Source organism: Canis aureus, chromosome 32, assembly GCF_053574225.1.
Source record: "Canis aureus isolate CA01 chromosome 32, VMU_Caureus_v.1.0, whole genome shotgun sequence".
Classification (NCBI taxonomy): Eukaryota; Metazoa; Chordata; class Mammalia; order Carnivora; family Canidae; genus Canis; species Canis aureus.
In genome coordinates, this window is record NC_135642.1 from 14,383,704 (window position 1) to 14,398,541 (window position 14,838).

Here is a 14,838-nt window from a genome sequence, read left to right on the forward strand (position 1 = left end):
CCAGGAGCCCGATGTGGGACTCGATCCCGGGTCTCCAGGATCGCGCCCTGGGCCAAAGGCAGGCGCCAAACCGCTGCGCCACCCAGGGATCCCAGAAACACATTCTTCATTCCAAAGTTATAAAAAAAAATTTTCATGTGATTTCTTCTGGAAAGTATATGGTTTTATTTTTCATATTTACATCTTTATTCAAAAAACAATCTTTGTTCATTTTGAACAAAGGTGTGATCCAACTTTGTTCTTTTAAGATAGCTATGAAGTTGTCCTCTGGACAGCTCATCTCTGCTTTCACCAGCTTAAGATGTCAACTTTTCTTTCTTTTTTTTTCTTTTCTTTTCTTTCTTTTTCTTTTCTTTTCTTTTCTTTCTTTTCTTTTCTTTCTTTTCTTTCTTTTCTTCTTTCTTCTCATCTCTGCTTTCACCAGCTTAAGATGTCAACCAACCTTCCTTTCTTTCTTTCTTTCTTTCTTTCTCTTTCTTTCTTTCTTTCTTTCTTTCTTTCTTTCTTTCTTTCTTTCTTTCTTTCTTTCTTTCTTTCTTTCTTTCTTTCTTTCTTTTATTTATTTATTCATGAGAGACACAGAGAGAGGGGCAGAGACACAGACAGAGGGAGAAGCAGGCTCCTCACAGGGAGCCTGATGTGGGCCTTGATCCCTGAACCTGGAATCACACCCTGAGCTGAAGGCAGATGTTCAGCCACTGAGCCACCCGGGTGTCTCGATGCCAGCTTTTCTTATATAAGGTTTATAATGTGTTCTACTACTTGTTCTTCTTTTTCTGAGATTTTTTTTAAAGATTATTTATTTGAGAGCAGAGTGAGTGAAAAAGAATATGAGTAGGGGGAAGGGCAGAGGGAGAGGGAGAAGCGGACTTCCCACTGAGCAGGGAGCCTGATGCGGGCCTGAATCCTAGGACCATGGGATCAGGACCCGAGCCAAAGCCAGACACTTAACCTACTGAGCCACCCAGGTGTCTTTTCTGAGCTTTTCTAGAGTATTTTTTCTTGTTTACTTTTTATGTGAAATTTAGATCAGTTTAATTGTTTCATTTATAAAAACTTGTTCATATTTTTAGTGAGACCATGTTAAATTTATAAACTGACTTAGGGAGAAATCTCATCTTACACTATAGAATTTCCTAACCAAGAACATAGTAGGTTCAAGCCACCTTTTTGTGTTTAAAATTTCCTTGACATGTCTCAATTTCTTGTCAGACTTATTCCTAAATGTTTTATTTTTTTTTGATACTGTTATAAATAGGTTTTTTCTTCAGTTATGTCTTCTATCTGGTTCTTTTGTTTGTATGAAAGGCACTGATGAATGTTAATTTTGTGTCATGTTGTTTTTTGGACTGTTCTCTAGATCCATACTAATACAGTAGCCACTAGCACAGGTAGTGATCTTATTTTTAATTTAAATTAAATAGAATTGAATCTTAGCTTTTGCTCTTATGTCACACTAGCCACATTTCACATGCTCAATAACCACATATGACAAGTGGCTACCATACTATATAGCCCTGCCTTAGATTTTTTTCAGATATGTAATAGTTATCTTCTGCAAGTAGATATTATTTCAGGGTTTCCTTTCTAATTTTTGTACCAGTATTTTCTTCCTCTTTTCTAATTGCATTACCTAGTATTTCCAGTGTAAATAAAATAATAGTGGTAAGAGTGAGCATCTTTGTCTTCTTCCAGGCTTTAGTGGGAATGCTTCTAGTGTTTCCCTGTGTAATTTGGGTGCTAGTTTTTGAGCTGAACTAGATATATTTTACAATACTAAGTAGACATTCATCTATTCCTGTTTTACAGAGCATTCTTATGTAGCTAGAATGGTTATTTCAGTCTATGGAGATGATCATCTGATTGATAAGATAATTTTGAATCATTCTTGCATTCTAGAATCAATTCTATAATACATTATATATTTATGTATATGCTGTATTATTTTAATGTGCTGTCAGAGTCTATTTGCTAATATTTTATTCAAGATTTTTTTTTTTTAATTTTTTTTTTATTCAAGATTTTTATATCAATATTTATGAGTTTTTTTCCCCTGTAGTTTGTGTTTTTGCAATATGTTTCAGGTTTTGTTAGAGTGTTATATTTCTTTTATAGGAATAAAATGTTCAGGAATAGCTTAAAGGTAATGGAACTTTATACCTATTAAATTGCCAAAAATTAGAAAGTCAGATGTTGGTAGGACTTTTGGGGAATAGGAGCCTTTATACATTCTTATGCTCCAGCAATGAATGCTTGCATAGGTTTGAGGGAACATGTATGAAATTATTTATTAAATAATTATTTGAAGTGATAAAGAGTTGGAAGCCATTTGAAAATTTATTACTGGGAGAATGCCTAGATAAAATGTGGTTGATACAGAGTGCCTGAGTGGCTCAGTTGATTAAGTGTCTGATCTTTAATTCAGTTTGGGTCATGATCTCAGGGTTGTGAGATTGGCTCTACAGTGGGCTTGGAACCTACTTGAGATTCTCTCTCTCCCTCTGCCCCGCCTCCCCGCCCTCCCCCCAGCCAGCACATTAATGGTCTCTCAAAAAAAAAAAAAGGGAGAGAGAGAGAAAGGAAGAGATCTGATGAGGTCAGGAGTTGATAAACAGGGCTCTTGGCCAGATCTCACCCACTGCCTATTTTTATAAATAAAGTTTTGCTGGATTACAGCTTGCCCACTTATTTATGTGTTGTCTGTGAGTATGTTTACAATGGCAGAACTCTGAGTACATAAAACTACTCAAATGGTCCACAAAGCCTCAAATACTAGCTAGACCTTTACAGAAAAAGTTTGCCAATCCCTGGTTTAGATTTTTCCATCTCTTCTGGAGTCAGTTTTTATCCTAATCTGTTAATTTCTGCTTTAAAAAAATTAATTCCTTTTTCTTATAATTTCTAAGTCTATGGTCAGTAATTTTGGAGAATGTGTTTGCTGTTTTCTCATGATTAGATTGAAGTTATGAATTTTTGGCAAAAATACCACAGAAATGATGTGCCCTTCTCATTTGGGGTTGCCAGATAAAAGCAAGGAAAAACACAGGATGCCAGTTAGAATTTTAGACAAACAACAAATGATATTGTTCTATGAGTATGTATCCTACAAGTGCCTTCTCCTTAGTACATTATCAAAGAGGCATGATGTCAGTATGTCTTATTCATGATGTTAACCTTGAAGTTACAGTATTATCTAGGAGTTGTCCACTGAAAGTTACTATTTTTCTCTTTATAAGTAATAAACATTTGGCAGAGATATTTTTAGACTATGCAAACGTCCTGCTTCCCCTCAAACTTTTGCCCACTAATTTGAGCATCCATCATTGTATTTTGCCTGAAAAAAAATTATTACTGTAGTGTTTTAATAGCAATTTTTTATTTCCCTCATTTCTTCTACATGTATTAATTAGAATTTTTCTGTAACGAAGTATTACTCTTCTCTATTTATTCAGGTATTTACTTTTTTAAGTTTGAACTCATAAATATGTTATTCTGTGGGTTATAATCTAATACTATCATTATTAATTTCATTGCTCAAATTGTTTCAGCTTTCCTTATTTGGAGTTCTTTCCCATTGGATCTTGTGATCTTTTAATATGTCCCTCATTTTTTGAGCACTTCCTTTAATTATTTTTATTTATTTTTAAAAGATTTTATTTATTTATGAGAGACACAGAGAGAGAGAGGCAGAGACACAGGCAGAGAGAGAATCAGGCTCCATGCAGGGAGCCCCATATGGGACTCTATCCCAGGACTCCAGGATCACTCCCTGAGCCAAAGGCAGATGCTCAACCACTGAGCCACCCAGGTGTCCTGAGCACTTCCTTTAATTAATTTATTCTTTTATTGTTATAATTCATTGGCTTTTAGTGCATCCACATTTATGTATCCATTACCACAGTCAATTTTAGAATATTCTAAACACAAACCCATCACCCTAGTCCTGGGTAAGCACCACTTTTCATCTCTATGGATTTGCCTGTTCTGGATACTTTATAAAATAGAATCATATAATATGTGGTCCTTTGTGACTGGTTTCTTTCACTTAGCATGATGTTTTCAGGGTTGTATTAATTCCTAAGGTTGCTATAGCAAATTACTATAAACAGGGTGGCTTAAAACAACAGAAATTTATTCTCATAGTTCTTGAGGCTAGGAGTCTGAAATGATCGCATTGACATAGTCATCTTTCCTTCAAAGGCTTTGAGGGAAGAACTTGTTTCATGCTCCTCTCTGGGCTTCTTCTGGTGGCTGGTTGCAGGCAATCTTTGGCATTCCTTGGGTTGCAACTGTATCACTCCCACCTCTGCCCCGCCATCACATGGCATTCTCTCTGTATATCTCTTGGTTGTCTTCACTGGCCTTCTTAGAAGGACCTTAGTCACTAGATTTGGGGCCCACTCTAATCCAGTATGATCTCATTATAACTTGATTACATCTGTGAAGCCCCTATTTCCAAGTAGGGTCACACTCACAGATATGAGGGATTAGGATTTAAATTGTATCATTTTGGAAGACAGTAACTAAACTCACAAGGGCTCATCCACATTGTAGCAGATTGTCATTCCTTTTATGACCAGTAATAAAACATTATGTGAAAATGTCACATATTAATCATCCATTCATCAGTTGATGAACATTTAGATTGTGTCCACTTTTTGCCTATTATGAATAATGCAGCTGTGAACATTCACAGAGAAGTTTTTGTATGGGAACTATGTGTTAGATCTGTGGAAAAGAACTGTAAGGCATCTATCTGCTAGAACTATGTGAAAGACCTAACAGATTTTTTGAAATCTTAGGTATGGGTATATCCCAACAATCTTTAAAATTCTAGGGCATGATAGTTTAGGGGTGAATATGATTTCAACTCATTCGTATTTAAAGGGTGTCTGAAATTGAGAACCAGGCAGATCCGTCTACTCTGACCGCAAATATGGCTGTGAAGAAATTGGATCCCAAAGATTAGAGGTGGCGGATTTTTGAAGAATGCCCATATTCAAGTGGAGATCAAAGAAGCCCAACTGAAGGAAATCTGGGCTGACAATGACCACTATGGATTGAACAAAAGTTCTTTTTAAAAGATTATTTTGAAGATTATGATTCTGACTTTGAACGAACTATGGTGATTGGCAGTAGAGGGAATCACATGTAAAATTCATTAAATAAAAACTTGCTGACTTAAAGAGTTTTTGTATGGACATATATTTTCATGATTTTTGGGTATATGCCTAGGAGTTGGGTTGATGGGTCACAGGGTAACTGTGTGTTTCAACGTTTTTAACAACTACCAGACTATCTTTCATAGAAGCTTCACTGTTCTAAAGTCCCACCAGCAGTGTATGAGCAGTGTATTTCTCCACATCCCAGTCATCACCTTTTTCTTTATAGCTATCCTAGTTGATGTGACATGGCATCTCATTGTGGTTTTGATTTGCATTATCCCGATGTTTAATGGCTTTGAGCATCTTTCCATGTACTCACTAGCCTTTTATGTGTTTTCTTTGGATAAATATCTATTCAGATCTTTTGTCCATTTTATAATTGGATTGTCTTTTTGTTAAGTTTAAGAATTCATTATATATTCTAGTACAAGTCCCTTATAAATTATATTATTTATAAAAACTGTATCCAATTCTGTGTATCGTCTTTACACTTTCTGGTGATGTCCTTTGAAACACAAATATTGATGCTGTTTACTTTATGTTTTCTTTTATTTCTTGTGCTTTTGGTTTCATATCTAAGAAATTGTTGCCCAGTCCAATGTCACAAAGATTATGCCTATATAGGCATGCATGCCTCATATTATTGTGCTTCACAGATAATGCATTTTTTACAAGTGGAATGTTTGTGTCAGTCCTATATTAAGCAAGTTCTGTCAGCACTGTTTTTCCAACAGCACTTGCTCACTTTGTGTCTTTGTGTCACATTTGGTAATTCTTGAAATATTGCCAACTTTTTCATTATTGTTGTTTTGGTTATGATGATCTGTGGTCAGTGATTATCGCTGAAATCTCAAATGATGGTTAGCATTTTTTAGAAATAAAGTATTTTTTAATGATATGTACATTATTTTTTAAGATTTAATGTACACAGTAAACTATAGTATAGTGTAAACATAACTTTTTTTTAAAAGATTTTATTTATTCATGAGAGACAGAGACGCAGAGACATAGGCAGAGGGAGGAGAAGCAGGTTTGGGATATATAAACACCTTAGTAATATCTTTTGATCCATGAACATGGAACATCTTTCCTTTTATTCAGGTCTTCTTTGTTTTCAACAATGTTTTATGGTTTTCAGAGTATGAGTTTTGAATTTGTTTTGTTAAATCTACTCTTTATTTTATTTTGTTAAATCTATTCTTTTTTATAAATGGACTTTTTTGAAAAGATTTATTTGTTTGAGAGAGAGAGAGTGTGTGATGGGAGGGACACAAAGAGAATCTCCAGTACTCTCACCGCTGAGTGGTCAGACTCTGAGGTCATGACCTGAGCTGAAATCGAGTTGGATGCTTAAGCAACTTAGCTACTCAGGCGCCCCAAGGAGAATTGTTTTCTTAATTTCATTTGCATTTGTTCATTGCTACTTTACAGAAATAGGGTTAATTTTTGAATAGCCATTTTTGTCTCCTCTGCCCTTGCTGAACTCATGTATTAGTTCTGATCATTTTTTAGAAGATTCCTTAGGTTATTCTGTACACCAGATCGTATCATCTGTCTTTGTTGTTGTTCTCTTGCCTCATTCATTGCCCAGGTAGAATCTCCAGTTCAGTGTTGAGTAGAAGTGCTGTGAGAGCACACATCCTTGTTTCTGATCTTAGGAGAAAACCGTCCAGCTTTTTACCATTAAGTATGATGTTAACTGTATGTTTTTTGTAGATAAATTTTATCAGGTTGAGGTACTTTCCATCCAGTCTTAGTCTGTTGAGTGTTTTTATCATGAAAAGGTGTTGAATTTAGTCAAATACTTTTTCTGCATCTATTGAGATGATAGTGTGTATTATTTCCTTTATTAACATGATGTATCACATGATTGATTTTTATATGTTGAATTAACCTTGTGTTCCTGGGATAAATCCCAGGAAAGGTGTTTATTTGGTCATGGTGTATACTCCTCTTTCTGTGATGCCAGATTCAGCTTCCTAATATTTTGTTGGAAATTTCTGAGTCTATATGCATAAGGGATATTGATCTGTAGTTTATTTGTGATGTCTTTGGTTTTGCGTCAGGGACTTACAGAATGACTTATAAAGCATTCCTTCCTCTTTTTGGGGGAAGAATTTGTGAAGTATTGATGTTAATTCTTAAATGTTTGGTAGATTTGAAGCTAATGAAGCTAATCTCATCTTGAAATTTTCTTTGTGGGAATTGTTTTGATTATTATTCAGTATCTTGTTAAATATCTGTTCAGATATTGTTTCTTCTTGAGTAAGTTTAATAGTTTGTGTCTTTCTAGGGATTTGTCCATTTCATTTTGGTTATCTAATTTAGTAATATATAGTTATTAGCATTCATTTATTCTTATTTTTTCCCTGATGTAAATATTTAAAGCTAAAAATATCTGCCTGAGCCTTGCTTTAGTTATAGCCCATGAATTATTTATTTCTATATATTTTTAATAATGATTTTGCAATTTTGGTTTGTATTTCTTCCTTGATCCAATTTTTAAGAATTCTTAAAAACTTTTTTGGTAGGCTCTTATGTTTTCCTGATTTTGCTGTTAATTTTTAGTTTGTTGTATGTTTCAGTATGCATGATTTCAGAGAAATGTGATTTCTATTTTTCTGTATCTTTTGAGCGATTTTTGGTTATGAATATTCCCATGGACATCTAAAAATTTTTTTTGTTTTATCATCATGTGGTGTGTGTTGTGTGCTCTGCTTTGAGTGTGAATATGTGTGCCTTTTTTTTGATAATCTGGAAGTCTTTTAAAAATTCTTTTCAGGATCACTTTTATATATTCAAATAGTCTTTATTACTGGATTTAGCAGTTTTCTTTTCACTTTGGCTATAAAACATGAGGAAATCAGTGTATTTCCACCTTGTCTTTTTTTTTTTCTTTTTGTTACAGTATTTCTATACTGGTTATAATGTTTGCATGCATAGAGATGTTCTTATGCTAGATTAAATTGACTCTGCTCACTTCCAGTAATTGGCCAGGTGTTCTTTATTCCACCCTAATAATTTCTCCCCTCAATTTCTTCCAGAAAGTCTCACATTCTCTAGAATCTGAGTTCATATTCGAAAATTTTGTTTATTGCTTCTATACTTAAAAGAATATCTGTTGGTTCAGTTTCAACAAGTGAGATTGCTAAGTCAAAGGATATGTACATTTTATTTTTTTAAAGATTTTATTTATTATTTATGATAGACATAGAGAGAGAGGCAGAGACACAGGCAGAGGGAGAGGCAGGCTCCATGCCAGGAGCCCGATGCGGGACTCGATCCCGGGGCTCCAGGACTGTACCCTGGGCCAAAGGCAAGCGCCAAACCGCTGAGCCACCCAGGGAGGGATCCCCGGATATGTACATTTTAAATTTAAAATACGTGGGAATGTTTCCAAAGTATACCAGTTTACACTCTTCAGTAATACTTGACCACTCTGCTAACTTTTTTTTTTCCAGTCTTTGCCAGGGTGATAGGCATAAAATACATACTTCATTGTAGATTCAGTTTGCAGTTTGGTTCTGCTCTTGTGTCTGAGATCAATCGCCTTTTCAGGTACTTCACAACCCTTTGTCTCTATGCTCTGGGCCAGTGTACTATGTCCACTTCTTGAACAGGCTGTTTGTCTTTGCAGTTTGGGAGGCCCTTTTTGTATTAAGAAAATTACCTTTGTGTCATTTGAGATACCAGTGTTTTTTTTTCCTAGTTGTATATTTGTTTTTATTTTATTTATGGTATTTATTACTACCTGGAAAATGTGAATTTTATATTGCCTGGTATTCATTAATCTTTAGTTCATTGGCTTCTGGAATTTGTGCCCTGTTTAGGAAGGCATATCCCCACTATGAGATCATTTTTTAAACTTATATTTTCTTGTAGTAAGAATAAATGTTCCTCCTTTCCATATATTTTTTTAATTTAAATTTAATTAGCCAACATATAGTACAACCTTAGTTTCAGATATAGAGTTCAGTAATTCATCAGTTGCATATAACACCTAGTGCTCATCACATAACATGCCCTTTTTAATGCCCATCACCCCATTAGCCCATCCCCCCCACCTCTCCTCCAGCAACCCTTGGTTTGTTTCCTATAGTTAAGAGTCTCTCATGGTTTGTCTCCCTCTCTATTTACTTACAATCCAATTTTCTCTCCCCTCCCCTGTGATCTGTGATCTCTTGCCTGTTTCTTATATTACACATATGAGTGAAACCATATGATAATTCTCTTTCTCTGATTGACTTATTTTGTTCAGCATAATACCCTCCAGTTTGATCCATGTCAGTGTAAATGGCAAGTATTCATCCTCTGATGGCTGAGTAATATTACATTGTGTATGTGTATATATGTACCACATCTTCTCTATCCATTCATCTGTCGATGGACATCTTGGCTCTTTCGACAGTTTGGCTATTGTGGACATGGCTGCTATGAACATTGGGGTGCAGGTGCCTCTTTGGATCACTACATTTGTCTTTGAGGAACCTCCATACTGTTTTCCAGAGTGGCTGCATCAGCTTGCATTCCTATCAACAGTGTAAGAGGGTTCTCCTTTCTCCACATCCTCACCAACATTTGTTTCCTGACCTCAATTTTAGCCATTTTGACTAGTGTGAGGTGGTATCTCATCATGGTTTTGATTTGTTTCCCTTATGATGAGTGATGTTGAACATTTTTTCATGTGTCTGTTAGGAATTTGTAGGTCTTCTTTGGAGAAATGTCCGTTCATGTCTTCTGTCCATTTCTTGGCTGGATTATTTGTTTTTTGGGTGTTAAGTTTGATAGGTTCTTTCTAGATCTTGGATACTAGTCCCTTATCTGATAGGTCATTGCAAATATCTTCTTCCATTCTGTAGGTTCTGTAGGTTGCCTTTTAGTTTTTGACTGTTTGCTTTGCTTTGCAGAAGCTTTTTCTCTTGATGAAGTCCCAGTAGTTCATTTTTGCTTTTGTTTTTCTTGCCTTTGGAGACATGTCTAACAAGAAATTACTGTGACCAAGGTCACAGAGGTTGCTGTGTTCTCCTCTAGGATTTTGATGGATTCCTGTCTCACATTTAGGTCTTTCATCCATTTTGAGTTTATCTTTGTGTATGGTATAAGAAAATGGCCCAGTTTCATTTCTCAATATTTTTCTACAATTTTCCCAACACCATTTGTTAAAGAGACTGTCCTGGGCAGCCCCGGTGGCACAGCGGTTTAGCGCTGCCTGTAGCCTGGGGCGTGGTCCTGGAGACCCCGGATTGAGTCCCACATCAGGCTCCCTGCATGGAGCCTGCTTCTCCCTCTGCCTGTGTCTCTGTCTCTGTCTCTCTCTCTCTCCCCCTCCGTGTGTGTCTCACATTAATAAATAAATAAAATCTATAAAAAAAATTTAAAAAAAAGACTGTCGTTTTCCATTGGATATTCTTCCTGCTTTGTTGAAGATTAGTTGACTATAGAGTTTGAGGGTCTATTTCTGGATTCTCTATTCTGTTGATCACATTGATATATGTCTCTGGTTTTTTGTTTTTTTAAAGATTTTATTTATTTACTCATGAGAAACACACAGAGAGGCAGAGACACAGGCAGAGGGAGAAGCAGTATCCATGCAGGGAGCCCGACGTGGCACTCGATCCCAGGACTCCAGGATCACACCCTGGGCCAAAAGCAGGCACTAAACCACTGAGCCACCCAGGGATTCCCTATGTGTCTGGTTTTATGTCAGAAATCAGTTGCATTTCTATACACTAACAATGAGACAGAAGAAAGAGAAATTAAGTTATCTATCCCATTTACAATTACACCAAAACCATAAGATATCTAGGAATAAACCTAACCAAAGAGGCAAAAGATACATACTCAGAAATCTGTAGAACATTCAGGAAAGAAATTGAGGAAGCTAGAAAGAAATAGACAAACATTCCATGTTCATGGATTGGAAGAATATTGTTAATATTGTCTGTGCTACCCAGAGCAATCTACACATTCCATGCAATCCCTATCAAAATACCATTGACTATTTTCACAGAGCAGGAACAAATAATCCTAAGATTTGTATGAAATCAGAAAAGACCATGAATAGAGAAATACTGAAAAAGAAAATCAAAGCTAGTGGCATCACAATCTCGGATTTTAAGCTATATTACAAAGCTGTATTCATTAAGACAGTATGGTGCTGGCCTCCACTCAATAAATTTTTGAGCCACAAATCATTAAGAATTTATATTGGCATGATGAATGGAATGGGTCTCTCTCTCTCTCTCTTTCTCTTTTTTTTTTTTTTTGGAATGGGTCTCTTATGTAATCTTTTTTTTTTTTCACATGGCAGCTAGTTTTCTTAGCAATATTTATTGATCAATCCATGGATATTTACTTTTGGAAGTCATCATTGTAGCAGTGAGAGCAGATGGAATCACAGAGGAGTATATTATTGAGAAAAGAGGGCCTATGCCTGAGTCTTGAAAGAATCCCAGAACATTAATTTTTGTCTGAGGAGGAGGGGCCAACACAGGAAACTGGTTAGGAACCCCCACAGAGATAGTAGGCCAGGAGCCTGGGAACTCAGGAATCAAGTATCTCACATGAATGAAGAGGCTGGCTGAGTGGCAGCCTCTCTGAGAGGTTCAGTAAAATGGGCACTGGGAGTCATTGATCAGATCCAGCCCCATGGGACCAGGGGAATTGCTGGTAGGCAGTGTGGTGAGGCAGATGCTAGGTTTACTGGGTTCAGAAGGGAGTGAGAGATGGGAGATGGCAGACAGTGACAGTTAAAAGAAGGGTAGGAGAGCAAAGACTCCTGTAAGGAAGGTTTTTTAAAAGTGGGAGAGGGACACCTGGGTGGCTCAGTGGTTGAGCTTCTGCCTTTGGCTCAGGTTGTGATCCCAGGGTCTCAGGATCAAGTCCTCAGCAGGCTCCCCAGAGAGAGCCTGCTTCTCCCTCTATGTCTCTGCCTCTCTCTCTCTCTGTGTCTCTCATGAATAAATAAATAAAATCTTAAAAAAAATAATAAAAGTGGGAGAAATTTGTGCATGCTTAAATGCTCCTAGGAAGCATCCAGTGAAGAGGGTGAGGCAGAGGCAACAGATGAAGATGATGATCAGTTGTGGAAAGTTCCCAAGAAGAAGGCACAAGACCTCAAGCTGAGACAGAGGGACTTGCCTAACGTAGGAGAGACCACCCATATGTTGCAGCAGGAGGAGTGGAGGCAAGGATGGAGGTAGAACCGTCTATGTTCACCTCTTCTTGTCTTTAGAGTAGCAGTAGGTTAAGTGATGATAGAAGTGGGATGGACAGTGCCTATTAGGTCCAGTAAGAGTCAAAGGTCGTGTCCTTGAGTTGCTGGCTGAGGTAAAGGTGGGAGGAACATATTGCAGATCCAGAGGATCATCCCAATCTGGTTCCAAATTAAGACCCTTGGCTTAGTGCTGTATCAGGGGTGGGGAGGTAGGGGTTGGAGGTTTGGCGGGGTCAGGTCTAAGGGTCAAGCTTCTCACAGCCCATTGCTTTTCTTTCCCCTCCTTTCCACTTGGGCTTTGTTTGCTATCCACAGTACACTCAGCTCTAGCCATGGCCTCATTCCTGGTGCTGCAGTGGGAGAGAGGCCCCACTACACCCACTGATGCTCTGTTCTGGGTCTTCTGAGGTTGTTTCTTCTGATTCCTTTTAGAGCTCTCCTACAAGCAGTCTTTGAGCCTGTGGCTTGAAGCATAAGGAGATTGTCCAGGAACTAAACCAGTCCCTTTGTTCTTGGCTTTTCAGGGGCATCCTGCATACTGTAATCCCAGTGGGGAAGATCTTTTTGATTGAGCCTTTATGTTAGAAACTATTGGCACAGTTCAGAGGCAGAGGAGGTAATTCTGCACGGGCTTCTGGTGCTCTGCTTTCTCTTTATCTTCCTTGGCTCTGATTCCAAGCATCTTCTTTTTTTGCAGGGGGACATAAACTTGCTTGATTGCAGTGACTCCTGGATAGGGGATGTTCGGGGCAGTTCTACAGTGAGGACCAGTCACCTGAGTCTGGCTGGGTCCGCCTGGAAGAGCTTAGCTTCTGGTGAGTAGTGAGGGGGGAGGGTACATAGCTACCTGCCCTGCTTTGGAGGCTGCTAGATCCCAGGGAGTCACTAGCCAGAGGTTATCAGCCCCAAGTCCCTGTTGCTCAGGAGGCTTTGTTGCTCTGAGGCCTTGATGCTCATGGTGTCTCATAGCCTCTGCCTATTTGTTGCAGGCCCCAGAACCTCCCTAGGCAGCGGCTGCTGTTCTCCGTCCAGCCTGTCCAGCCTGGGGGCCTGCTTCTCCTCCTCCTATCAGGATTTGGCCAAGCACATCGTGGACCTCTCTATTGCTGATGTGAGGAACTGTTCCACTTGTCCCATGGCTCCGTTGTCAGACCTCTGCTTGGTGTGGGGCAGGGGGGTGGGGGGGAGGAAGGGAAAGGAGAGAAAAGAGCAGGGCACATGAGGTGGTAGGGACTTCCTCAGTGGCTCTCCATCTTGACAGAAGAGGAATTCAGTACAAGCTGGTCTGAGTGACTGACTGATCCGAGGGCTGGGTTTGTACTGTGCCCACTAATTTGGGTGTGATCTCTGTGTCTCCAGGTAATGGCTGCTTGCTCAGATAATCTGCACAACCTCTTCAGCTGCCAGGCAGCAGCTGGCTGGAAGTAAGTTCCTTTGCATCATGTCCCGTCCTAACCTGCCTATCCTGCTTGTCTTCCCTCCTCCTTTTTCTTCTCTGCTCTGGCTTTCTGGAGTCCCTCACCCCGAGCTGCTCCTCTGTGACCCTGGAGCCCAGTTTTTACCCCTTCTTCCTCTTCCTCACACTTGCTATTTCCCCAGCTATCAGGGTGAAGAGCAGGAGGTACGACTTTACTATAAGATGTTTTCTTCTACTCGGCATGGCTTCCTGGGGGCAGGCGTGGTGTCGCAGCCACTATCTCACGTGTGGGCAGCTGTGAGTGACCCCACCCTGTGGCCACTATACCACAAGCCCATCCAGACAGCAAGGCTGCATCAGCGAGTGACCAATAGCATCAACCTGGGTGAGCCTAGGGAAGGCTTTTTGTGGGCCCTGGCCTGGGGACAGAGATAGTGGGGTTGGAGGCAGCCCTCCTGGGAAACTGGGTACTCAGACAATGTCCAGATCACTCAGCCTAGGTCTACTTGTCAAGTTGCAGAATGATGGGATATTGGGGGGCTCCTGGGCTGAGAAGGATTTAGGATTAGGCCCGTCCAGGTACCTCCTGACTCTCTCCATTCCTGATCCTCTAGTATACTTGGTGTGTGATACCACCCTGTGTGCTTTGAAGCAGCCACGGGATTTCTGCTGTGTCTGCGTGGAAGCCAAAGAGGTGCCTGTCTTGCTGGTGGTAAAGATATTGTGGGCAGAATGTGGGCTGGAGTGCCATGAGGGGCAGTCATCGTGGGCATCAGGCCCTCTGGAGAAAGGAGGTTTGGGTGGGGATGAGGACACGCAGCTGTACTGGAGCCTGTCCCTGTCTGAACCACATCTCTCTCTGTCCCCAGGGCCACCTGTCTATCATGGCAGCTCAGTCTGTTTATGACACATCCATGCCGAGACCTAGCAGGAAGATGGTCCGAGGGGAGATCCTGCCCAGTGCCTGGATCCTGCAGCCTGTCACTGTGGAAGGAAAGGAGATCACCAGAGTCATCTACTTGGCCCAGGTGATCCTCCCT

The 14,838-nt window shown here is 39.3% G+C and overlaps 1 protein-coding gene across 3 annotated transcripts in view; it reads left to right on the top strand.

Annotated features, from left to right (window-relative positions):
• STARD9 (StAR related lipid transfer domain containing 9) overlaps window positions 1–14,838 on the top strand; it is a 136,571-nt gene that overhangs the window by 117,644 nt on the left and 4,089 nt on the right. Inside the window, exons 27-32 of one of the 3 annotated variants that reach the window (XM_077880795.1) lie at window positions 13,079–13,196; window positions 13,371–13,492; window positions 13,741–13,805; window positions 13,981–14,183; window positions 14,413–14,492; window positions 14,668–14,826. In XM_077880795.1, the coding sequence (XP_077736921.1) occupies window positions 13,079–13,196; window positions 13,371–13,492; window positions 13,741–13,805; window positions 13,981–14,183; window positions 14,413–14,492; window positions 14,668–14,826 (747 nt within the window). Of the gene's footprint in view, window positions 1–4,887; window positions 5,165–12,905; window positions 12,998–13,078; window positions 13,197–13,370; window positions 13,493–13,740; window positions 13,806–13,980; window positions 14,184–14,412; window positions 14,493–14,667; window positions 14,827–14,838 lie in introns of those variants that run through there. The other 2 variants (XM_077880796.1, XM_077880797.1) reach the window with 2 other exon arrangements.